The sequence below is a fragment of the Perca fluviatilis genome, chromosome 9 (genome assembly GCF_010015445.1).
Source record: "Perca fluviatilis chromosome 9, GENO_Pfluv_1.0, whole genome shotgun sequence".
Lineage (NCBI taxonomy): Eukaryota > Metazoa > Chordata > Actinopteri > Perciformes > Percidae > Perca > Perca fluviatilis.
In genome coordinates this window covers 14854285-14881874 of record NC_053120.1, presented here as the reverse complement: position 1 = coordinate 14881874, position 27590 = coordinate 14854285, and the positions used below count along the sequence as shown (strand labels likewise).

At 41.3% G+C, this 27590-nt stretch overlaps 1 protein-coding gene across 7 annotated transcripts in view; it reads right to left on the bottom strand.

Moving 5' to 3' along the window:
- dennd1b (DENN/MADD domain containing 1B) overlaps window positions 1-27590 on the bottom strand; it is a 113478-nt gene that overhangs the window by 41971 nt on the left and 43917 nt on the right. For 5 of the 7 annotated variants that reach the window (XR_005640328.1, XR_005640329.1, XM_039812299.1 and 2 more), the window contains 9 exons: window positions 25098-25147; window positions 23873-23992; window positions 18551-18620; window positions 16678-16758; window positions 15296-15355; window positions 12212-12265; window positions 10681-10791; window positions 2999-3099; window positions 571-616 (listed from right to left, as the gene is read on the bottom strand). Coding sequence is in view for 5 of the 7 variants with exons in the window: in XM_039812299.1 (XP_039668233.1) it covers window positions 571-616; window positions 2999-3099; window positions 10681-10791; window positions 12212-12265; window positions 15296-15355; window positions 16678-16758; window positions 18551-18620; window positions 23873-23992; window positions 25098-25147 (693 nt within the window). In the remaining 2 variants the exon portion in view is untranslated. The remainder of the gene's footprint in view (window positions 1-570; window positions 617-2998; window positions 3100-10680; window positions 10792-12211; window positions 12266-15295; window positions 15356-16677; window positions 16759-18550; window positions 18621-23872; window positions 23993-25097; window positions 25148-27590) is intronic. The other 2 variants (XM_039812296.1, XM_039812298.1) reach the window with 1 other exon arrangement.

The following is a 27590-nucleotide window of genomic DNA, read 5'->3' as shown; positions in this document are numbered from 1 at the left end:
TGACGGCTTGCCCCCCCCCCCCAACCAACACACAGGGTTTAACAATGAAGTAGAAAAGCTCTTTGTTTGCAGATGCTTTTTCTCCCTTTTTCTCTCTCTCTGTCTTTTGTACTTCTGGTTAAGAATCCACACAAGCAAGACAGAAAGATAAAGAAAAAAAAACATTGTTGATTTTTTTAATTCAATGTGTTAGAGGTGCCAAAAATTACCTTACTAAAAGCTTCAAATATTTTATACCAAAATTGAGAGCACAATTCACCAAACGAGGTGCAGCATTAGACCACTGCCCATATATATAGAGAGGGAAAACTAGGAAGTGACAACGTACAGTTACAGCTTTGTCCCTCAATGTAAATTGGTTGTTCATTTTAAGAAAATCCACTGAAATGTATATAATATATATCTGATGCAAATTAGGAAACATCAACGTTTAATGTTTCATATACAGTACCATTTTTTATTATATACATCAATTTGCAGCAGCACATTATGCACATACAGTATAATAATATATGTGTATATACATGCACTTTTATATGCATACAGATACCCATAGGTTAACTAACGTACCTCCAGCAGACTAAGATGAACTCCCACAAAGTATGGCATGGGGGCACTGTGGATGGAGAGAGGAAAGCTGTGAGCAATATCAATATCAGATGGTTACATGCAGTAAAGAAATATTTATGGTGGCTACACTGGCACAGCATATTTCACACAACCATCTGAAAAAGTAAAATGCATAGCCTAATGTTAAGCTCTGATTAAAAGATTAGTCGACAAATGTATTCAATAACTATGTTGATATTTGATTAATCTTTAGTTATTTATCAAGCTATAAACTAGAATAAATCACAGACCCTTCAAGGTGAGGATTTGGTGCTTATCTTTGCATTCCTATATTTTGTGAACTGAATGCTGTTAGGGTTTAGCAATCTGAAGATATGACCTGGTTGTAATACAACTTGTGATGGCATTTGTAATTGTTTTAACATCTTATACACTAAATTATTCATTTGAAAAAAAATCATAAATCAATAGAATAGAACTAAAGCAAATACTTTTTTTTTTTTTAAGTAAAACCTATTTTAACAACTGCTAGAAATGATGTGAAAACTACTGTAATGCAACAGATGTGCATTGGATGCATTAAAACTAACATTGCATGCGATAACATAAGAGTAGCATAGGCAGCAAAACTCCATATGTTGTTCTTTAACCCAATCATATTACAGTATATGTAGGGCATGGACTAAAAATCGGACTTCAAATTATTTTCCCAGAAACCACCATGCCACTCAAAATGGGAAACAATTAGATTAACTGGTGTGTGTAGCAGCGCAAGCAAATTGATCTGGTGCTACTGGACTGGTTTTTAAAAAAAAATTAAGTTACCAGGTAAACAAGTTTCTCCTTCATTCAGTATTTTTAATTTGGAGTCATTGACTTTTTGCTTAAAAAGTTCAAATGTGATTCCAAAAAGTACATTTTGTCTAAAAATGTTTTCCTTTTATTCTAAAACTTCCACACTCAGCTATCAGTAAGCATTAATATACCTGAAAAGACATTAGAAAAATACTAAGAATACTAATGCTACAGCTCTTATTATTTCCCTTGTCTATTATAATAATAAATAATATCAACAATAACAACAATAAATGTTTTTGCAGGACAGTTAATAGAGTTTGTCCTCTAACAAGATGGTAGATTCACAAAGTACAGACAGACCTGGAACACTTCCCAGAAAGCTAAAGGGTAGAAGTGTCAACTGTTTTCATTCTACCCTCAAAAAATTGTTTGCATGGTTATTATCATGTCATTCTTGTTTTATGTGATATTTATCTTCAAACTGAAAGTTCGTGGCAAGGAAAGGCTGAATCATAGAGTATGTTTCCCATCCACCACGATGGATTAAATCAACAAAAACAGTCAAATAATAGAAACCATTTTTATGATGAGGTTTACAGAGGAGGCAATAATCGGATAGCTTTGGGTCACCGTATTCCTGGCAAGAATGATTCAGAAGCCACAGGCTTGTAATCAACTTAAAGCAACAGCAAAACAAACAGCAGGCCTGTAGCTCTGAAATTTAGCCACGTTCTTCTCTGTTTCATGAATATACTGTCTTTCACCAACATTTACACAAATGCATGCACATATACACATACATACACACAACATCTAATATAATTTAGTTATCTAATCAGTGCGTAGAGGACATCCCTGTGATTAAATAAGATAATGATGAGTCTTCACAGAGTGTTGAAAATCACATTTTACTGTCAGTGATGAATAGCGTTTTGAAGCTGACGTGTCCCTTTGTGCTAAAGCACTGTACTGTAAGCGTCAACGTAAAACAGCTCCTTTTACATGAGCTGTCTTTTCCACTCTGCTTTTTTTTTTTTTTTTAGATATCTGAAGTTGATATGAACACATGTAGATTTGTCGATGAGCTGTTACTTCTGCTCTACATTTAGTTTCAATTAAGTCCATTCAGATTAATTGGATTTGAGTTGGATGGGTGGTAATGAACCCCTGAGAGGGCTAAGATGATGAGAGCGTGATGCTGCACTGGCATGAAATATGGAGCAAGGTGATCCAGGTCGTTTGTTACATCGAGGGGCCACACAGGAGAAGACGCGCCACAAGAGGAATCGTGCGAACGGGTGGGAGAATGTGTGAACATGTGTGTCTGCACTTTTACACAGAGGTTTTAGCAGCAGAGCTCGGTGCATGACCAGCACACATATCCTGGTGTGTGTTTACGTGTCTATGGGTGTGTGTGTGTGTGTGTGTGTGTGTGTGTGTGTGTGTGTGTGTGTGTGTGTGTGTGTGTGTGTGTGTGTGTGTGTGAGTGTGCATGCGTGTGTGTGTGTGTGTTGGAAGGTGGCTGAATAATGAGAGAAAGAAGGAGAGAAAAGGTGGGGGTGTAAACATTTATTATGATGATCCTGATAGTGTTCATGTATGTGTGCGTTTCAGAGATGGTCAGCCTTACCAACAGTAGTCCAGAAGATGCGAGGGCAGAACAGGGATGAAGATGTGCTGCCAGTACATAGGAAAGAGCAGAGCAGCTGCACCGTGGACACATGCAGTTAACTACAGAAAGAGAAAGAAGTAAGAGGACAAACTCAACACAACTTTTCAAGGCAACACAAAAAAAACGGTTAACTTTATGCTGTATGTTCACTGGTAGTTTCCATTATTAAAACAGAAGGTTTGTGTGGATTCAGAAGAATTGCCTCAAAGACAGAACTGCAACAAGTAAAAAAAAAGCAATAAAATAACTTTGAGCTAAATATAATGCTCGTCTTTTTTATTTCTAAAACATTTCTACAACTTGTCCAACTTAGTTTCTTCACTGCTAAATTCTATAGAAGAGAGAACTTCAGCTCTATTTCCTTCCAAACAATATCCTATTTTTCAAAAAATCCAGAAGTCTGATCAAGGTTGCTGCTGTGGTGATGTTTTGTGTTGATGTGTCGATCATCAATGTTTGATTTCACTGAATTAGCCTTTAATCTCGCTCACAAACAAAAGCCCTCAGAAAAAAAAAACGTGGTACATTGACATGCCTAGTGCTGTTGATGAACACACGACCTGCAAGCTATTGTTGGAGGAAGAGAAGAACAGACTGAAAGCTGGAGCGCTTGTCTTAAACTCATGACAGAAACACAGCAGAGGAACAAAGATTTATGAGGAGGTGAAAAGAAAAGTATTGAAAGGGCTGACATGAAGAATGGCAACACATGCTTTACACAAAAAGAACAATGTTTCCACCATATTGATTCATTTGTGGTGGGTCATCACTGCAATAATCTTGCCACTTTTGCACATGGCAATGAGACATTTTAATAAAAAAAAAAAGTAATTCAAAGCACAGATTCTAACCCATTTTGAACACAGAAATGAGAGCAAATACAGTACAAGCCCAGTGTTCATAATTAACTGCTTTTGAATTCAATGTCAAAGTGAGAATTGTGCTGTGACCTGCACAAAAACAACAAACAAAGCCCAAAACAGTGCTGACAGTAACCATCAAAATCAAAATTACTCCAACTCCTATGACTAAGAAATTAAAGAGAGAGAGAGAGAGAGAGAGAGAAAAATAACATCTTTTTAACATATAATGAGAAGCAATCACATGAAGATGGCATTCTTTTTCAAAGGAGCTCTCTACATTGTCAAACCAACATTACACATAAAATTAAAGCCATTGTCTCCCATTGTCTTAAAAACCAGCACTCCCCCTCTTGACATCCCATCTCATAAAAACCTAGCTATAGTAATGACCTGCAACACACACACACACACACACACACACACACACACACACACACACACACACACACACACACACACACACACACACACACACACACACACACACACACACACACACACACACACACACACACACACACACACACACACACACACACACACACACACACACACGGCAGGAGAAAGAGGCGTTAGCTCATCCCCCAGATTAAAATAACATGATTAAATATGGAAAGAGAACAGAGGTCTGAGGGGCTCCTGCGGGACTTCATTAGGGCAAATTGCCAAAGAATGAAACATGAGTTAGCCAAGAGAGACTGCGGGCTAGGCCAATACCGCCGGGACCCCGGAGCAGCAGCCGCCGTTATACTGCTGGAGCTTCACAGTCAATGTGTGAAGCGGACACACACTATCACACACACACGCGCACAACTACCAGGAGACCCCCTGCTCACTGACACACACAATGTCACAATTGACCGGCCAAAAGCGGGTGAGCCTGGCGAATGAAAACCACCGCTGCCAGAGAAAGAGAAAAAGTGCCCCACCCTTTGAATCCACCCAAACATCAAGCCCGGACATCTGAAAAGCTTACAACAAAAAGTGTGTGTGTGTCTGTGTGTGTCCATGTGCCTCCCCCTCCCTGCATGTTTGTTTTAACTGCATTCATTTTTCATATCGGCAGGAAAAAAAGCAAGGATCTTTTTTTTTTTATTGTCTCTGTATAATCTCTCATACACCCAGTCCCACAATAGTTAGGACTTAATCAACATTTAATTGGTGTCTTGCTCTGTGTATCTGCATATGCATATTTCCGCTGCCTGCCGTCTTCAAATAAAACACAACAATGCCACGCTCCTGTCAGGATTAATTCCCTGGCAAACAGTTTGTATTTTTGCGAATTCTGAAAATAAATCAATGGTATGAATATTAATGTCTGAAAGTGAGGTACTTGGTGAAAGAGTTACTATCAAAACCATCATACCCTTCTCCCTTTTCCAAAGCGAGGACGGTAAGAGGCCATTAAATTGTGATGAAGAGAGGTCAGCAATCCGGCTGTGGATATACATACACACATACGTACATGTGCCACACAAGCACGCACGCACACACTAAGCGGAGTGCCAACAGGCGTGTGTATTCCTCCTCTGGGAGTGCGAGACAAGCCCCAGCCATTCACTGGTACCAGGAGGTAATGGCACAGAACACCTCGCTAACCAACTTCAATTATCTCCACCCGGCCTCAAGGTGAGCCCCCCAACTGGCATGATTTACTCTCAGGTTGAAAGGGAAAACAGGAGTCTCTCTCTCTCTCTCTCTGCTTCTCTTCTTCTCAGGCTGGGTGGCTGGCTTGGGGGGAGTTGGCCGAGAGGGGAGGGGGGAGTTACTGAAACTAAGATAATGATTTATACGAAGCAAATCTAGATTTCTGTTTTCTTTTATTTGTTATCTCCAAAGCAATGGAGGTGGCAGTGTGCCTGAGATAAGGCAACTTGGAAGGAACTCCAGAGGAATAGTTCACTTATTTGCTTCTCTAATTCAGCTTAGTACAAATCCCTGTCCTTGTTCAAATTTGAGAACGAACGAGGCAAAAAGTAAAAGGAAGATAAATTGGGGAAAAAAAGAAATCGTACCCCCCCTTTTTTTTTTTTCATTTAGAGGGGGGCTTCACATGAGAGTGGGTCATGAGAGGCTAAGGCTGATAAAATATTTGCCAGGCTGATAAATAATAGATGAGTGGAGCCAAATGGCTTACACGCTCCACAAAAGACCTGGGTGCTTAATATTCCATTCAATGGAGAATCACAGATACAGTCCCCAAGAACAAATACAGGATTAGGTGCTGGGTCCAGTCCTCAGGGACCAGGGCTCTGCCCGGTAATGAGGGGCTGCCTGCCTATTACACTGTGTGTGTGTGTGTGTGTGTGTGTGTGTGTGTGTGTGTGTGTGTGTGTGTGTGTGTGTGTGTGTGTGTGTGTGTGTACCCCCTTCCTCTGAGAGAAGCTAACCGATTATACAGCGACAGCCTGCTTCAAAAAGCAGTCAAGGTCTTTGGTTTTGCCCTGAGAGCTTTTTTAGTGCGCTGTAGCCGAGACAGAAACAGTCCACACTAACACTGGTTTTCCAAGATCCATTCAAAAGGACTAAAGGAAAGAGAGACAGAAAGAGATAGAGAGGAGGTGAATGTGGGAGAAGAAGAAAGAGGAATGGAGAGATCAAATTTGCATTGCAACTTTGAAGTAGGTAGCAATAAACCTAAGCTGAGAGGTCACACACCAGTTTTGTCAATAATGGGGGTCTGAGTGTGAGTTAATTGCCATGCCCCCTTTCAGACTACATACTAATAGTATACAGTAAGTATTGCATACTAAATGTCTCAGCATACTGTTTTTGCTGTAAAAAAAAAAAAAAATCAACATAATCATTTTATACTAACAGGAAATGAAGCAATGTGTGTGCCGTTGATGTCAATCAAACTGTGACTTTGGAATGTCACTACCAATTAAACTTTACAAATAGACATAAAAATATTTTTCAAAGATTTAACTGTTATTCTTTTGCTTTCTGCTGTGTTCACAAAGCTGTTTTACCACCATCTACAATTTGTTTTTATACTTTCCAGCTGTAAGCAGCTCCCCCATTTCCTTTGAGTATTGCATTGTGGGACAATAATGTCAATCAACAGCACACTGAAAGATCCAGTGTTGCACACTTACCAAACTGTGCCACTTTTAGATTGTGAACATGCCACATACTTAAAACCTGCAGGGAATTAGGTGTGTAGTATGGAATAGGGATACAGCTAATGCAATTTTTTTTATGCAGGAAATTAACCAAAAAGCTGAATTATGACACAAAGATTCACACATTTAACAAAAACAATTTGTTCATTACTTGTGGATTGCTATCCCAACTCTTCTGACGGCTCTCCACATTCACACATCATCACATTGAGATGAGTCAACAGCTACACAATCCTTCAACAGTGATGTCTCCTTAAAAAGCTGGACCCACCAGATACACCTCTTTCACATATCTTTCATATTAAACGGCAGTGTAATGGAGATTTTACTGAACTGGGAATATAACAACACTCATTCCCTCTGTTTGTATACTCTCAGATGAGGGAACCTATCGCACATGTTAAATTACAGCGAGAGTGAGACAAATAGCTGCTGCTGCAGGCAATGTAATTCAATTTGACAGGAGGAATGGTATCAACAGAGTCGCTCTTGACCTCTTCACACCAGCCTCAAACACTCATTTCCCTTCCACTAGCCTTTCCTTCCAACTCCGTCCCTGCACACTCTCTCCAAATTCAATTCTCCTTTCCCAGCCTCATATCCATCCCAGTTCTTCATTTCTTATCCTGTTTTCCTCCTCTCATCCTGCTGCCTTCTGTCCATTGCTATCTCTCCCTCATTTCTCCAGTGGGTTTAAAACTGTGTTAGCCTTTCCCTCTCCCCTCTCCTGCACAGAGTAAGTCACCAATTACCCGTGCTCTGCTTCTCTCTCTGTTGACAAACGCCGGTGTCAGGCCCGGCACAACGCAGGTGTGCCACAAACAAGTAGGTGGCACAGGGAGAGAGAGAGAGGGGGCACACAGGACGACAAAGGTAACAGCTAACGCCAGGCCTCCCACACATGCACACACAGTCACTGGCTCATTCGCAGAAAGACACAAGACATAAGGTACAAACACCTGTGAGTGCAGAAGATACACAAACAGGTGCATGCAAAAGAGACGCAAACACCCACAACATATGCACATACACATTCACAGCGGCACAAGTCAGACACATGGCATGAGGCTGAGATAAGTCTATTGAGGGGAAGGATGTCCCGATGTTCTGCAGATGCCCAACAACAGAGAGACGCATTAAGACACCCAGGAACAGGGAGGCAACGTCTGAGAGAAAGAGAGGTGTAGCCAGGGTGAGTGAGAGACAGATGGACAGAAAATAATGTCAGTGAGGAAGAATAACTAAGACGGAGAGAAAGTAGAGAGACAGAGAGAAGTCAGGGAAAGAAAGGGAAAGAAGAACAGAGGAAAAGGCAGGAAACAGAGAGACAGCTGGCACTCTAGGGCATGGTGGATGGATAGTTCCTTGTTAGCATAGGCCTGACAGGCTGATGAGAGGGCTGCTGTCAGCCGGTGCTGGGGCCGGGCTGTGTGAGTTTGGGCGATAGGCAGGACAGAGGCTGGGCTCGAGAGCTGGGGGGCCTCGGCAGATGAAAGACACGGAGGGTGGTGGGGCGATGGTGGTGGGGGTCCTCCCAACTGACTAGTTAGAGGAAGGGCCGATGCAGCCCTATTATACGGCCCTATGACAAGGCTGCACGCTCGGCTGGCTCCCGCCCCTGCGCCACTGCCGACCGGCCTTTTAAAAACACTGGTACCATTCACCTCCGGTCACGAAACAGCAATAAGTCAACTGACGCATTGTTGTAAGATCATGATTTATTCCTTTGCTGTTGGCTGCTTGCGAGACACGCCAGCCATGTACCGGCAGACTGACACACCGGGTTCACCAAGGGCTTTAACACAGGCAGCACCTAGAGCAGGCAGAATAAATGCAGTATATCTTTGTGTCTGTCTGTCTGTGTCTGTGTCTGTGTCTGTGTGTGTGTTTCTCGCCCTCTTTCCACTTTCTATTCCCTGTTTCTCTTTGCTTGGCTGAGAGGCTGGACAGGCGGAGGTGGTGAAAAGCAGCTGGATGGTACTAACGATGTTACTAACAATACCTTCTCTCATACATCCTCTATCTGTAGCAAGCAGACTATAGAAATATTACCTCTCCATCCAGTGACTGCTAACACTCACTTTAACAAACATTTTTGACAAACTCTGACGTTAATTATATATTTCCCGTCCGTTAAGATATTTGATCGCAACACAGTGGTGTGGATAATGAGCTGGGCTCTTTGCAGATAAGTATGTATACACGTAGATAGCTGGCTTCCAGAATCATTGGCAGCCGTTTCCACAACAGCAAAAAAATAACGCATCACAGGAGCAGTAATAACATCAGGCCTGCTAGTAATCCCAGTGGAGATGTGGAAATACCTTTGTAATACAGTGCCTGACATATATCGCTGCCAAACCAAAACACCTCTCCCTGAGGAAGACGGATGGATAGACAGATGAGTGGATGAAGGATTGCAAAGGATAAAAGGTTTACACAGGTAAAGGTCTGACGTGGAAGCTCTTAAAAAATCCTATCGGCATAAATTTGTTTAAAAAAAAAAAAAAAAAACAAGCCGAGATTAGTCGCAGGCGCAGAAACCTATAAATCACGGACAAATATCGCCTCCACTTCCTCTTCCTGCTAAAAAGAAAAACACCTTCACCCTTGAGTCTGATAATTTACATTGTGTAACCCTTGTGTCACAGCACAGCGTGCAGCCGAGACCCTGAGCGAAGTGCTGCTGGTCTGAGAAAGCTGAGGGGAGACAGGTGATATTCTCTGAGGGCTGGGTATGTTTTTTTTTTTTTTTTTACAGCTTTTTCTGATTATAGCTCCTATGGGAGCCGTTCCCTGCAGCACCCATCACCACTCACAGGCCCCTTCGGCTGTTCAGTGTTGTGCAGCCTTGTAGATAGCAAGGCAGGACCAGCTACACTACAGATAGGACTTGGATGACATCACTTCCATCTCCCATTTCATCTGTCATAAACATTTGGCTCTGCCTCATCAGCCGCATAGATAACGGGGGGGGGGGAGGTTGGAATGAGGAACAGAGGGAGGAAGAGGGGAAGAAAGACACAGAGAGATTTCCTCCCTCATACAGACAGACAGAAGGGACTTTAAATTATGTGCGAGAGTTAAGACATGTAATAACGGATAATTTAAGGCTTTTTTTGGCCATTAATATGTTGCAGTTATAAGACAAACAGTCAAGTATAATCCAGCTTTAGTGTGGATTTCACAGCTTGTCAGAGTGTGGTGATAGTGCTGCTGTCTGACTGCAGGATGCCAAGGCAACGAGGGAGGGGCAGACCGATCAGTTCAACTCTCTCTGTACAAGTAGCGTAGCCATGTCAGATAAATATTCTCATCATACTAATTAGAGTTTGATATCCTGCTGGATTATTAATGAAGAGAATCATGTCCAATCTACGAAAAGGTCCCAACATTTGAGCTGCATACTTTTTTAAGAGGGCAAATCGGTATCTGAATTAGATCTGAAGCCAAAAATAGCAACCGTGACTCTCACAAAAACACAGAGCTTAACATTTCATGACTGAAAGCTTCCCCTCAACTTGAAATTAAATGTTTAGGAAACTCATCTTTCAAGTGCAGTATTTTAACTATTTTCTAACTATTTTATAGAGCAGGCCAGAGCTGGTAACTGACTACAGCTGAGAGAATGACTAGGAAGGAATGGACTCACAGTGCTAAGCTTGCTTGAGGTAATGATGATGCGCCGTTCATGCAGCATACTGGCGTAGAGCTGGAGCATGTTGTTGACGTCCACAGCCACAAAGTACTCTGTCAGGTTCCTCTGGAGATAGATGGGAACAGAAGGATATGCAGGTACATAAACTGTCCTTGCTTACAGTAAAGTGTCAAAGCTACAGACGGTGAGAGTGCCAGAGTGTGCCATAAAGAGAGACATACAGTAGTGGCTGAAAAAGGACTTGGACTTCCATGTCTGCACGTATTGTTTTTGCAGTAAGAAAATAAATGGCTGAGAAATACAGATTCAAACCATGTGCTATACCGTAAATTCTCAAATAACGGACGGGCCGAGGCCTTTATTTACCTAAAAATACAGAGGGTACCAGGCCATTACTTGAAGCAGACCTATATTGGAGACAGGCTTTTATGTCTAATTCACTCCGTTTATATTTGATCATATTTTAGTATGAAGCATCGTTCTTTTCTAAACTGCTCCCGTTTGCTCAGTTAAAATGTTGTTACTGCATTATGCGGTTAATAAAAACTTATATCCACGACGTTCGACTTCCGGGATTGCTCCGGTGCCGCTGGAAATTCAGCCGGATGTTCCTCTTTTTGTCCAGATGTCGGTTACCTTCCGCTGTCTTTGTGTTGGCATTCTAAACTGAATCTGAGTTTTCTGTTGCACGACTAAAACAACTTTTGAACGTACACATGTTCCATCAACACAAGTTCCTTCCCAAGGCTATTTTGCAGCAGCACTGTGGCTCCGCCCGGCGCTTAGCCCCGCCCATGACGATTGTGATTGGTTTAAAGAATTGCCACTAAACCAGAGCACGTTTTTCTCCCATCCCAGAATGTTGTGTGGACTAGCCAGACTCTTCTCCGCACCGCTGTGGAGGAAGGTCTGGCTATGCCAGACTAATAAAAACTCAACACCTCCTGTATCTGTTTCGAATTAAAAGCCCTGTAGCGTTTTAGTGGACAGAATCCATAAAATGATTATATTGTTGAATTTATTCAATTAAAGTAATGGAAGTCAAGAAGTTTACATTATTCTCAGTTAGCATGAACGTTTTATAACAGGCACCAGAAGTTTATCCACCCTTGATTTTTTTTTCCCAGCCTTTATTTGAGAAAATACGGTAGTCATAGATAATAGATAAGAAAAATAGATAACGTATCAATCAATGTTGCTTAAATTTGTCAGATACTGTTTTCATCTGGTGTCCCTTGTCATGAGGACTTGGGCTGCTAGAAGCTTGAGCTACAATTTGAATACAAAATCAAAAAAGAACATGTGTTCAGCTTGAATCCTCTAATACCCATAGCAATCACTGAACTTCGACATTAAAAGTACAAGCACCACAGGAAGTAAAGCTGAAACAAGAGGATGATGCAATAATTTCAAAAGGTGACAAGTGAATCTGATTAAAAAACGATTACAGGCAGAGATGTTTCCAGAAGAGAGGGATGTCTCTTTATCTCCTTCGGTCTCTTTTCTTTTTTTAATGCATACTTACGCTCTCAGGGATAGTTGGCAGTCCATTGATATCCGGGGCGATGAAGTAGGAGTGCTGGAAAACACAAACATGCAGGAGAAAGAAGAGGGAAGGTCACAAGTGAAGCATACCACTCACACAGAAGAGAATGAGGGGAGGGGGGAGGTCACTTTGTTCTATGATTTATGGCTCATCTTCAGCTCTGTCTATATGAATTGCTGAGCTGGTGTCTGAACTGTGGCAATGCTTTTATCAGGCCTACAGAACAGAGAAAGCTCAATAGCAGCTCAGCTCCCCATAGACACAGACTGGGGTGATGTCTCCGGTGGAAAACTGAGTCTTTATTTAAGCATTAAAAAGGCTTGCGGAGCACCAACACAAGTATACGTGCACGTGTGCATCCACACAGACACACAGGTTGTTTAGAGGATCACAGGGCTGCCTGTCTCACTTTGGGAGAGCAGGGCAGGTTCAGTGTTCAGATCAAAGGGGGCCTGAGAGAGGTGGTGTTTGGAGACAGGTAGACAAAGCACCAACTGAAACACACTATTGTGTTTCTCACACACACACACACACACACACACACACACACACACACACACACACAGTCTCCTGTATCCTTAGTACACCTGCGTTTCTCTAGGCCTTCACTAGACCATCTGTTGCAGGTCTTCACTTAAATCTAAAGTACATTCTCACATAGTATTTAAAGTAAAATATTAAAATGAATTTAGTCCTCTAAGACTTCACAGTGTTTAAACTTGTGACTACTATTTATGTGTTATGCAAATCTTCCAACAATATCAGGCTAATACCCAGTCAGGGTTTTCTCGAATTGTTGAGAATTGATTTGATTTGTGGCCCCTGTGGCAGGAAGAATAACATCTAACACTCTGAGAGTTGGTAGCACAACAGTATCGCATTCATGACCTCATTCTGATTAGGAAACAATCTGCACTTTGAAAGGGACAAACAATAAATAGGACAAAATAAATTCCTTAAAACAGAAGACAACAGTAATACATTACAATATGATTAAGAGTATGCAAACATAAGGAGTCATTTACAATCAGCAACCCCACCAAAGGTACCGCCACCAAGAAAGCAAGATGTCTCGGATTATAGAGACATAAGACAGGAGAGAGAAAGCCTGTCACAGTCGCACAGTAAAAATATGAAATTTAAAAGATCCATGACAATGTGCCGAGCAGGATTGTGACAATTTGACTTAATTCTGTGCCATTCTGAACAATGCTGGGTTAACCCTTGACATTATTTAGCTAACTGATTCAACAATCTTCAATAACTACAATGTTAAGCTGTTAGCACATTTCACAATATAAAGTGCTGCTGGTCAGTATTGTTCTGGCGCCTGACACTGAAATGTATCAAAATGTATATCATAGAGCAGTGCAGTTGGAAAGGTCTGCTAATCCTGTTAACACCAGTTAAAAGAATGATGCTTTTTGGTCTTAGGAGACAGTTTTTAGCAAATAAAACATTACCGGACTGTAAGGATGAAGAAAAAGCAATGGCCGCACATAACCACTTACTTTTTGTCTGTGGTTGACATTGGAACATTTAGTTTAATGTAAAACGAACTAAAGCGTTTCACCCCCTAAGTGCATTAAGTGTGAAAAATGTGAAAACAATCGTCATGAGTAAACAATCCTGATATTCCCAGAGGAAGGTCATTGCTGTAGTCGAGTGAAGCTTAAAGGAGATGAACATGCAGCAAACACTAAACTGAACCCAACACCCAGGGCTTTGCCTTTTGAGTTTTTGTATGGGGAAAGGATACTGCATCTGAGCATATGCAAATTCTACACACACTTATTTATGGCAAGTGAGCAATTTGTTAAACGTTTGAATTACTGCAGAAATATTGTCATACACGTTTTCTATAAAAACACATTATTTTTAGCTGAGAAGCAGAAGTAGGCTACGGTTAAACAATAACAGACAGCTAGCTAGTATTGGTGATTAGCCGCTGACTTTATAAAATCACAAATGCACTGCATGATTTGAGTTATTGATACAAAAACGCTTGTGAAAGAAAGTAAACCTGACTTATCTTTGCCTCCTTTCTGGAGCTCTTTCCTGATTATATGTTTTAATCAGCTCATTTTAAAAGGGGCTTTCCAGTGGCACTTGTTGGACTTCTTAGTTTTTGTAAAATCATTAAAATAAGACAGTAGGTAATAAAGTATATATTTAAATAACTGTTCCTATCATAACTTGTCAATTAACTCATCTAGGTAACTCTCATTCTTGCACTGGTATGCAATGAGGATACAGATGAGCCGCAGTGCCATTTTCTCTTTACATTAAGCTAAATGCTACATGACGGACAAGTGGATTTGAAAATCTTTGCTCCTTAGTCATTTTAGAATCAACAATCAACAATACTGTAAGCCTATTCATAGTTGACTAAAAAAAATAACTAGTACAGTAAAATAAATAAAAGATCAATTGTAACCAAACCAATAAAATTGTAATCAAAAGAAGCAATTCACCCGGGGCACAGAACACACCCCATAAGCATACGTACAGTTACTACAGTATACTGTATATCTCGGTCTTTCTTCTCCTGTGCTCGGTGTGCTAAATAACGTTTCCCTGTTGGTCTACCAATTCATGGCGCTGTGATAATCACAAGCCATGCTCTTCAACCCAACCCGGGCTTTCATTGGCTGTTTGCTTGCTTATCTGCTTTTTTGTTCTTCTTTCGAAGACGTGTTTATATAAAAACATTGAAAGTGGGTTAACTGGAAAGGCATCAAGGAGATTTTTTGAGCACAATTGCCTTTGCTTTAAACATAAAGAGGAGGGGGGAAAAAAACTTTTGATATTCAGAGAGAGAATATAGCAGTGTGGAATGGCATGAATCATTTACAAAGTTTGATTGTTTTCCAGAGGAGAAGAAACATACACCAAGGCCCAGGATAGTTTGTTTTTTGTTATATTTAAGAAGATAGCGCAGCTTATTTGGCCAAATTGGAAAGCCGTGGCTCCCATGCGATTAGTACAGCAGTGGTTTCATATATTACAGCAGCCTCCTTCCCTCCTCCAGTTTCTGCAGTTGACTCATTCCCCTCCACTCACCGGCTCCTTGCTCCTCCAATCTCTCAGTACTTGCCCAGTGGCAATATACAACTGCTCATTCTTGCACAATGAGAGAGGGAGATAGAGAACAAAACAGGGTTCACACATGAAAGTGGACAATGATCCTTCTTCTTGGCTGCCGTGATAAAACAAAAAAAACACGCTTTTAAGGAATAATTCTGCTTCATCAATTAAATATCAAACTAGTGGCTCCAGAAAAGACATGGAGCTATCACCTCTGTTCTCCGGGGCTTCTTTTCCAATGAAGCTCTGAGATGCAGATGAAAAGATTCTGTTCACATATACAGCTGATAAGGAAAATACTGACACAAAGAAGAAATAAAACACAAGGAATCTTAATTAACCTTGTTAACCTTCATGGAGATATATTGATTACCTCATATTAGTCTTGTTATGTTGTATATTCATCTGTGTAATTAGATGTGTATCCTTCTGAGACCTATGCTGCAGAAATGACCCAGAGTTTGTTTAGTTTTTTTACTTTTTTAATTGGTCCAAAAAAAAAAAAAAAAGGAACGGAGGACAAATGCTAACACTAAAACTCTTTTGATCCCATTACGGTGTGGAGTCTAAGCAACTTAGAAATAAAGATATTAGTGAACAATACACTACGAGTTTGGCATTCCCACTGAAAATCATTGCATTCTACTTATATAGGCCAGGCTAATGGGAGTGAAAACTATTTAAGAGTGAGTGTTTTATGCAGGAGCTGAAAAGGAGAGGTTGTGTCAGAGTTAACCTAAACACGGGTTGACTTTGAGGGACCCGGGATCGTTAAGCCATTTCAGTTCTTGATAAGCGGGAGACATGACGAGTTGTGAAAGGACCCTTCGAGTTTTAACATGTCCAGCTTTGGCTTATCACACACAGACCTGTTAGTGCCACTTCTTGTTTCCAAACAGAGTGTCAGACCTGGGCCCTCGCTGTCTCTCTGTTCCTACCTAGTGTATCTTAACCTCCTCCTGCTCTCCACTTCCTGTCTGCTCTGTCGTTCCCTCATTTATTTCACCCATTTCAAACTCTATGCTTTGTCGATCTCTCCCAGTTTCTGCCTGTCTGCCCTATTTTCTTTCTGTCTGGTTTTTATGCCCTCTTTGTCTCCTCCTCTCCTCTTTGTGTCAATTTCATTTTATTTCTCATTATTCCTCCCTTTGTCTCCATTATAAATGATGGTCTTTAGTGTCTCTCGCTCTACTTTTAACTTCTTCAGCCAACTGTTATCATCTTCTTTTCTTTTTTGCAGTCTCCTTCCTGATGCAACACGCTACTACAGTAACCTACCTGTCCCCCCTCTCCCCCTTTCTACCTCTACTCTCAGCTGTCTTGCCTCTGATAAGGGGGAATATGAGATCTATACCTACCACACTCAGGTTGACTGGCGTGAAGGGCTTTGGCACTGGCATATCATAGAGAGAATTCAGCATGTCATTCAAGTCATTTTCCTGGGGGAGAGAAACAAACAACAATAGAAGAAAAAAACATGAAAACATAGGACACATGAATTTGATTCACTTGTTTTGTTGATGTCGCGAGTTATGTGTCAATCTTAACAACAGTGCTGGGACAGGCGCTGCTGCAGACCAGAGGGCAATCCTGCAGCGAGGCCTGAAGGGCTCCAAAACTTCCGACTGACATATGTTTAACAAGCAATGGTGAGGTTAAAAGACGGCTGAGTGTAGGGCTGCAGACGCTTATTATCCGGCAGCGTTGATTTATGGCCAAGAGTGGGCTGTCAGTAATTAAGCAGGGGTCCCCGCTCCAAAGACTGGGGCTTTAAGAAGCCGTCAGAGAGAGCTAGCTTGACCACAGAACAGGCCCAGAGATTATTCTTCCAGCATTTATGAGCTCTACGACAAGACTGCTATTTACACTCGGGCCTCTGGCTGGAGAAGTCATCGGGACAACAGTTTGTAACTTGTACTTAAACTAAACTAACGACTGTGAACACAGAGGTTACGCAATGTTGTTTGCTTTAGATTCTTTTTCTATTTGCCCTCCCAGAGAACTTTGTTTTGGTTTTGGCTATGAACCGTTGCTTGTTTAAGGAAATGTGCACGCTGGTGAGTGCAGATGTATGTGCGAGCCAGAAGGAAATAGAAACTCGAGAGAGGAATGAGCGGCAATATACAGTAAGAGAAGCAGAAGAGTGGGAGGGAGGGGAGGGTTTAGGGTGTGTGCAATCGAACAGCCTCCTGTCATGAGAGGCTCAATGCTCACACGCATGGTCAGCAACACGGCCTGGGGAAACAGTTCATTTACCCCTCGCCTTAAACCCTCATCGCTCTTCTGTCTTCTCTCGTCTGTCAACATCTCCCTCTCGCCTGGAACGGACAGCGGGGTAAATAGAAACCAAATCATGCACACTAACACTTCAGTCACACAGGATTTCCAGCAATCTTTCTGTTTCTCTCTTCCTCGCACACAAACTGGTATATTCTCTCTAGGCCCTATATAAGACTATCCTGCCTCTCAAACACATAAATGTGGGTGTGTGTTGAATGTTTATGTGATCATTTTGTGATTGTCTACTTTAGCGAGCCTCTCTGTCCTGATCATGGCTCTCTAAGGGTCTTGGAAGAAGCAGCGCCTACATGACAATTGAAAGGGGTCCCAAAGCTCTCTGCATCTCTCCCTTGCTCTGCCTCCCTCCCTCCCTCTTCTTCTCTCTTCAGTATAAACATGGGAACATCACCTACACCCTCTGTGCTAGACGCTGCACATCTCCCCAGTTTGTTGCATATTTTACATTTCCCCTCCCTTTGCTAGTACAATGCAGTGAATAGTCAGGGGAAAAAGACTTTTGTGAAGTGCGAGCAGTTGTGTGAACGTTTGTGTGTGTGTGTGTGTGTGTGTGTGTGTGTGTGTGTGTGTGTGTGTGTGTGTGTGTGTGTGTGGTTTCGTTTTTTTCTTAACGATTTGTTTTCCAGTAAATCATCAGGAATAACTTCCAGTGTCAGATCAGCGTTTGGTCTGTGAAATGTCAACATTGTTGCTGCTAACAACAGGAGCCAAGTCGAGCCCCAGACGGCGAACAAAACTTGCACACAAAAGACAACATGCAGAAGAACAGAATGGAGGAAAAATATCTTAGCACAGTACAATTTCAAAAACACTAAACAGTGTGCTTGTTTCTCAGTCAAATCAAACCACCATGTCTTATTTTGTATGCACTTACACTGCACCATACATACATACATACATACAGTTATAAATACATCCAGAGCAGATGATTACCTGTTGTTTTGTTAGGTAGTCTGCCAGCGTATTCAGCAACTTGTAATAGATTTCAAACCATGGTAGATAGCTGCAAAAGTCAGAGAGACAAATGTATTAATGACAAGGATTCAATTAACTTTTATCATCTTCTACAATAAACAAGCAGAATGTGCTTCAGTTGTTATTATCACAGGATTGTAAAAGTAAAAGTACAACAAATGTAGAGATTTGTTCAAAAATGTATTTGTGTGTTGCAACTCCATCTTCGCCCATCACAATGTCTACAGTATAAATAATTTTCCCCATCTACTGGACAGCATTGAACATTGAGTTTGTTATGCAGGGCCTTGCAATATGACTGTGTGTATGTACTGGCTATTGTCGGTGACCTATTGCTTAAAGATCAAATGCACACAGCCCATTGATAATGGATTGTGTTCCCACCTACTCCAAAGCACAGAGTCGTTGGAAAAAATAAGTAAATGCTATCTAGTCCTTATTATGACATTCTTCGTACCCATGGCGCTCCGCATGCTAAGGATTCCTGTCATGTCTGCCCTTTAAGCCAATAGGAAGGGAGGGTAGGAAAAAAAAACAATGAGTTTAGATTCTTTAACAAAAAACACCATAGCTTTCATGTCATGCGGAGGGACGCTATGGTTTACAAGCATGCTGCTTACAGATGGCTTAACAAAAATGCAGCCCAAGATGCCTCCTGCCCCCATTTCCTCCTCCTTCTGCCCCTCTCTGTGCTTCTTCTTATGCCCTTCGCATTAATAAAAAAGGAATTTGCCTTATGCAATTAATGTAAAATAAATAAATGTATTAACAAGCTCAAAATAATTTATACTGCAGTGTTTGTGTTAAAGCTAATCACTGAGTACACCCACCATAAGCTAAAAGCATCTGCAGCATGGCTTTCTTTACAAAGTTGACATATTCTTGGCCAAGTCGAATTGCTTTCTAGGTGGAAGATGGCCAACATTTTCTTTTGGCATAAAAGCTGCGAGGGGCTTAGCTCATTTAATGTTATGCAATCAAATGATAAAAACATGGTGTCCTATCAATGTATTGGATTTTTATTTAGTTTGAGGTTTTAGCATGCAGTTCAACACTGCATGAGTAATGATTCTAGATAAGGACTTCTTAGCATTAGCATTACTTCTTAGCAATAAACAGAAACTCCCATTAATGCTTCATTAACTTGCCTGGATGCAGGGGTTGCAAATAAAATTAGTGGCCAAATAAGCCAATCAATCAAAAGTGGATTCTCATTTGCTCACCAAAGTCAGCGAATAGTTCTTAATGTCAATCAGTGAAAACAATATAAAATAAATGTCATTAAGACTACAATTTAATTGAAATTGAAATAAAAATCTGACCAAGAGCTTAAATCTACAGTTTCTTAGTTATAATAAATGATACATTCGTAAGAGTGAAGCTTTGATTATGTGTGAGTTTATAAGCCAGTGAAGTCCTGCTCAAGCAGTTGGCTGAAGACTGAGGAGCTTCCAGGGCATGGGTCACTGGCTGCTCTGTAGACTGGAATTAACAGACAACAAGAAAACAATAAAGTCAACCTAATGCAAATTTTCATATCGCTAAATCCGCAAGGGGCCATTGACAGGCCAGGTTCCCGGAGAAGTGCAGCCAAGCGCACCAATCAGAGAAGCTGAGTGACCATTAGCCTGAAACAATCAGCCTCTTAACATGCCTGTATTTTGACGTCTGTGTGAAGATTTACCGCAATCAGGTCACATTCGCAGGAGAGCCTAAATCAAAAATGCGTATGTTAATGCACATGCTGACCGGATATGAACCTGAAGACCTATTTCTGCCACGTCAAACAACATAAAACACAAATATCTGCATTTGGGGTCCGTTTACATTTAGCAATTACACAAAACGTCCAGTCTGATATTATGACTAAGGGGGAGAACAAAGCCTTTGTATTATCTGCCTCCTGTGCGTGTGTTTAAAAAGCCAGGCTTCTGGACATTAATCCTTCATTTTTCACAGTTGAAGGGGATGTAAATAGGACTCTCGCTGTCAGAGCAGCCGTCAGGCCTCACAGATCTCACAGTCATTACACACCTACACCAAGGTGCTGTAAATCCTTTGTTTTAGAGGAAAACGCATGATGCTGGTGAAGTCAGCCAACCATAAAGTATCAATATTCTTCTAACATCTTCCTACAAATGCAATAGAATGAATATGTTAAAGTTATAAAATGTATTGTTTTGTTCTACTTATCCTCCCCACCCCCCTTGCTCTGCTCTCTCTGTTGATGCAAAGTTAAAGTTTGGAAAGCTTAGAGAGATACTCCTACTCGTCACAGTTCATTGCTCAGATCTGTTTGTGCTTCGCAAATCCTCCGATAGAGAGAGAGGCATCCATCACAGCAGTGCTCAGTGTGTGGGGGCCCCGCAATCTCTCCTGCCATTTTAAACACATGTCTTCTCAAAGTGCCATGTACTCAAAGAATGAACCAGTTAATCTGCGGTCCACTCGCAGCCCGTCGTGCTCTTCATCCCCGGCACAGACTACCTAACAGCACGGAAATATCTGACAGAAGACAGGGACATGGGGGTGCCTTTGGAACTTACAAGTATGCTATAATGGATAGGAGAAAGACAAAAACAAATGCAGCTGAATTAAGCCTTTCAAAAGGAGTTTTCACGAGCATTGTATATAACCACAAAAGGAAATCTAGAGTGAAATAAAACAAACCATTCACAAAATCTCCAAATATTGTGGACACTCATATTCCTACATGTTATCTATACACATCAGTAGTTAAAGTGTTTGATTAACCCTTGGTATTGGAGCCCTTTTTGCAGCCGTAAAGTACCTGTTGGGTGCTAAGTACGACACTTATTCCTATTCCTTAGAGGAGTCTTAAATCTCCTTCAGTGCACGGGCATTTGTAATCGTAAGTCATCTTACACTTTGTAGACGGGTCAGTGGAAGATTTCATTACACCTTTACTTTCTCGGGTTAAGGGTTAAGTACAGGGAAGGAAGTGTCCTCCGGCGATCCACTAAGTGACCTCAAACTTGAGCAACGCAGTCCCTAAAATGTATCCTAAAGCCTCAGCCATTAAATGAAACTAAGGAAATCCACATTTGTCTTCTCTGAATTACTCACATTTAACAGAACATTTGTCCAATGTGAGAGACAAAGAATGAGAGAAGACAGGGGATAACAGTATGCAATTAAACAAGTTATAATTTCTCGTTTGTGTTGTTTTGTGTGTGTGTCAAGAATGTGCCTGAAGGGAGCACGGCCCTTTCGGCCACGGCTTAAGCAGCGAGACTAGAAAGGGTTGTCCACATAAAACTGTCCTACTCATTAAGGCACTTCCTCCTGTAAGCAGAGGTGACAATTTTATGGTCCCAGCACTTCAACAATCACAGAGACGCAAACTGTTTTAATTACTTTTATTCTATATCCATGGGAAATTATAAATTAAAAAGACATTTTTACCAGACACATTTTAACTGATCTTTCTTTTAAGAAAAAAAAAAGTATCTGTATTTTTTGTTGGTTATTATTTTAACACAAGTATTCTTCTGACATTTCCTTAATACCGTCTACTAATACGGCAGAATGAAAGACAGTTTAAAGAATAACAAACGAAGACAAAAACGCTTGACCAAGGACCTTGAACGCAGGAATATAATTAACACATTTGTCACATTTCTTCGATGAGAAATGTAAAATGTTTTTTTGTTAAGCTTTAGAATATTTTCACTTATCTACCTAAAAAAATTGAAAATGACCAGCACAAACAAGAGAAAGAAAAATCTGAGGAACACACAAACAATTTTAAATTAACTGCGACCAAAAAAAACTTTCTATACGTTGTTTTATTAAAAATGAAGGAAGCCATGCAAACTACTCAAAATGCATAATGAATTTTATACATCATATGTCAAATGAATTAGCATGTCTAACTCAGCGAGAGGGACAGGGGAACCTCTGCTAATTGGCAGTGAAGCTTCATGCATAATTATGGGCCAAGCGTCTTTGCTGTCGCACTGTGGCAGTAGCCGAATAACGAGGAGAAAAGAGAAAAAAAAAAAAAAAAAAAAAAAAAAAAAAAAAAAAAAAAAAAAAAAAAAAAAAAAAAAAAAAAAAAAAAAAAAAAAAAAAAAAAGAGAGAGAGAGAGAGAGAGAAAAAAAGAAAAAAAAAAAAAAAAAAAAAAAAAAAAGAGAAAAGAAAAAAAAGAAAACAAAGACCATGGAAGGTGGGAAGGCTGGGTGGTGTGGGGAGGAGGGACACTGTTCTTCACAGGAGCTCATCAGGGCAGCGACAAACCCACGACTGTCCATCACAGCCACCGCCCCCCCCACCCCCCACCACCACCACCACCACACACACACTGCTTTACACTAACAGAGAAAAAGAAAATGCTTTGTTGTTTGTTAAACTGCTTAATACATTCATACAATTGATTTATTTGTCTAAATGTTGCTGTTTATTTTAAGTGCATATGCCTGTCCACTGAGATTAACACTGGAGGGCTCCTTCTTTGTAATGGTTAGGTAATTACATCCTTTAAAAAATAAAAAATAAACATTGTGTCAACATGCAATTACATGGGAATTAAATGATAATAGCCTTTGTTGGAGAGTAATTATGCAAAGAAAATGAAATTTTCCTGGGTTTGGTATCCTCATTTAAGTACACTGTGATTAGATAAATCTACCTATGAAATATCAAAAACTGCTAAACTTTTGGTAATTATAGGCACATCACTAACATATTTGTGTGGGCAGATGAAAATATAAATTTGTTATTCTGGCATAGTGCAGCTCAGTGTGAGAATGAATGAAAATCTTGTCGAAAAAAATCACTTCTAAGATCTGGTAAATTAATTTTTTTCATCACACTTGAGAAATAAATGCAGATATAAAAAATAGTTCTGAGACTGATACATAGATAATTTGAAAAAGGGCAAAACAGTCCAAGTCTTGGTTATCTGAACGAGTAAATAAAGACACTAGTGTTTGAATAAGTCTTTTTCCAAACATTTTCTTGTTTAGGATTCAGAAAGTAAAATGTGAAAGGCTGACTTTTATATGTTTGGATTTGTGAGGTGCAGCTTAACTTTTAGCACACCCAGTTGTCTCTCTTTTGTTTAATTTATGGAAAGAATTAAAAAGTATATGATACCCATTGTTAAAGACGGCAGTAAGATTCATTTCATTAGGACAACATGATTTTGTATAAAGCACACAAAATAAATATATGCTCCTTGGTGTATTAAAAGCACACCAAAAAGATTTAGGGAGCATGTGAATGTGTGTATGAGTGTCTTTGTGTACGTGTGTTACCTGAGCAGACATATGCAGACCCGGCAGCCTTGAGTGAGTCGACAGAAACCAAACCTCTGTTTGCCGTCGATGTCCGTCAGCACAAAGGTGAAATTCTGCCCCACCTGATTCTGGGAAACTCTGGGGCCAGACACGAGGGACACACACACACACACACACACACACACACACACACAGTCACAAATGGCCCAAACTTCATAATGCCTTAACAATCAACTGAATACAATAGGGTGCAGTAGATATAAAAATCATAAACATTTAAAATACAAAATAGCAAAACACAATTTAGTCTGCCTGGATCAGAAACAAACTCATTCTCAGACAAAATTTCACTATGAGCTGCAGTCAAGGTCCAAATCTGAAGTCGCATATTTCTAGTATGGCTGCTTGAAAAACTGTAAAAAGCTTTTCAACCTCTAGGTAAATTTCAGAGCAGCTCTGTACATCCCTACTCCACTAGATGGCAGCAGCTCAGCTTCAGTAAAAAGAATGTACTTTCTCTCCCCCCACCCCCCTCACTCTCACTCTCTCTCTCTCTCTCTCTCTCTCTCCCTCTTCCCCTCTCCCCCTCCCTCTTTACAATGGGAATTTTAACATGTCATTTTCCATCCTCAAAATAAAAAGGCCGGTTCTTTTCAGAGTGCTGCTGGTCTGATCGGACCTATATTATATAGAAGAAAACACAATTCCCTAGACTCTGGACTCTTTTACACACTTACACTTCTAAACATGCTACTGTGCACAAAACATCAAGTGGGCAGGTCACTGATGACCTCATCGGCATCATCCTTAATGGAACTTGTTGTTATCATTATCATCATCGTTATCGTGTGTCCTCACCATCACACCATTTACATTCTTAGGGAGATATTTTGCCAACAGCTGTGTTGTTTGCGGGCACAGTCGGTTTTGCAGATTGTATGCAGGGAAATGTCCGATTAGTTGGGGTTCAAGACCAGAGATGCTACTTGCAATCACACCAACCAATGCCCTCATCATTACAATTTGACAGTTAGTAAATTATATGGCTGTACCTAGAAATGATGGTAATTTTACCGTAACACAACTGTGTGACGCACAAAACACACATCATCTCATTTCCTTTTTTTAAATGCATGTGTCTATGTAGGTGAGAAGAAAGCTAGGTGCACGTGTGTGTGTGTGTGTGTGTGTGTGTGTGTGTGTGTGTGTGTGTGTGTGTGGCAGCGAGGAAGAGGAATTGTACCTTGCCACGTCAAAGGGAAAGCAGAACTTTGGTATCGTCTGAAGGACCTCCTGAGAAACCAGAACAGAGAAAGACACACACACACACACACACACACACACACACACACACACACACACACACACACACCTTTTAGAGAAACACACATCACAGGGAAAACAAACAATAACTGCACATTTCAATATAAAATCTCTTGGGCTTCCACTAAGTGGGTGCTATCAACTGGCTGAACAAAATGAGGATTAATGTTAAATGCTGCTGATAGCAATCTGACAAAGTCTTCACATCCCAAACACTGCAGCCTAAATGCACTTAATCCAAATGAATGGGCAACCTAAACCACTTCATTTAGCAGAACAGAGTAGAAAGGTCCCCTTTTTTTGCCGAGGATGGGGAGGAATCCTCAGTCCACAGCTTGAATAATTAGCAGTTAATAAGTTCATCGATTATCGGGTGCCAAAGGGAGATGAAAAGATAAAGAGAGAGAGAGAGAGAGAGAGAGAGAGAGAGAGAGAGAGAAAAAGAGAGAAAAAGAGAGAGGGGACACACAACACCAAGGCAATGGTGGCAGATTGTAGTGACAATGGGCTAAGCAGCTCTGAGGGGTTAAGAGGTAGGAGGGGGGGTACAAGCCTTCAGGGCTTTACCTCCCAACACCTCCCTTGTGAGTTGGGGGAGTGCGGGGAGGGTGAGAGTCTGCATGCTCTTGAAACAAGGTAGGAGGGGAGGGGAGTGGAGGGGGGGCACCTTTTCACCAGCAGCATATGGATTTAGACAGGGAGCAGGAACAGAGCGGAGCACCATATGGGTGAGCCACTCCAGACCAGCCACACAGCCACAGAGGAACCGGGTCCCCCCCTCTGTCTGTCGCTCTGTCTGCCCGTCTCTCTGCTGCTAACCTGGCCCAGAGAAGACGCCATGCACCAGGTCCTCTTTGCCGGCTGTCTTTCTGCTACCTCTCCCTCTTAGTTCTGGCCAGGCTCTGCCAACCCCACAGACTAATCCTTGGGACTGGGTGGCTGTGTGCTATGCTCTGGCCTCTCTCGCTGTCTCTCTCTCTCTCTCTCTCGGTTTGCCTGCCAAGCTCAGCCACTGAACCCAAGGTCTGTCTCTTCTTTCTGATTGGAGATGTCCGAGCTGAGAGTGATGCAGCTGCTCCACTATCTCTCTGTCTGCCTCCCCCAGAGGCCGATCCGGACGACAGGTTGGTTGTCTTCTGCTGCCTACTTTGCTAAGACCTCGCCGTGGGGAGCAGTCACTGATTCCCCCCCCGCCCCTCCTTATCAAAACTTAAAGCTGCTACCACAGCACAACACGACCATCGCCACAGACAAGCAAGCAACAATGAGCTATGACAGAAGGGAGGGGGGTATGAGTGTGTGTGTCATGTGTATTTGCGAATTTCAGTTCATGATTTATGTGAGTGCCTGCCTGCTTCAAGGACTTTTTGCATTCAGTATGAGAGGGTGGTTTAGCATGTACATTTATATGTGCTGTGTATGTGTGTGTGTGTGTGTGTGTGTGTGGTTGGTTGGCTGAGTTTGACTCGGCTATATGTTTGTGTGTGTGCCCACATATGGAGCGTACGGGAGGGGCAAGGAGGCGAGGCAGGGTGGGTGGGAAGTGGTTGTTTTTACTTATCAGGATCTGTGATAAAATTGAGAACTTAACAAAGACGGAGGTCTCTGTCTCTGCTGTGTGTGTGTGTGTGTGTGTGTGTGTGTGTACAAGACGGTGTCTTGGCGTGTGCGGCTGTAAAACTGTCACACACATCAGAGCTGCCATCGCTGTATGCGTTTGCTACTATTATTAACCACTATGTACGCACACCAATATGTTCCAGAGAGCCCTCCTTGGCGCACTGCATATGGCACACAAACCCAAACAGACACACACATGCGCGCGCACGCACGCGCACACACACACACACACACACACTTTCCCTGCAAATAAAAACATTTGACTTGCCAGATTTGAGAGTTGTCACAGCCCCGCCCACATCAGTTTGAGTGACAGAGTGTAGAGACTCTGATCTCATACAGGACCAGTGGGAAGTGATGTGTTTGTATGTGTGTATAATGTGACAGCAGACATGCTATATATGTGTGTACATATTACAGTCTATAGACATTTTGAACCTAGATAGGTTTCAGTTTCTGAAATCAGTGAAGATCTACCTTCGTCTTTATTCACCAATTTATTTTAGGGCTGCATCTTATTAAATTATTATCAAATAATCTGTCTGAATGATGAGTTTTCTTTCAATAGACTAACTGATTAATAGACAAATTGGTTCAGCTCTAATATATTTATATGAATATGATAACAACTCTTCACAGAATTCTTTTTAAATAGAAAATCAAACTTTGAAGGGAAACTGCTAAAGAGTAAAGGACCCAAAATCATGAAGTGTTGTAGTGTAAGATAAAGCACAACTACCAGCAAATGCTTTGGCTGTCTACAGGACTTTCTCAGTCTACACGAAAATCAACT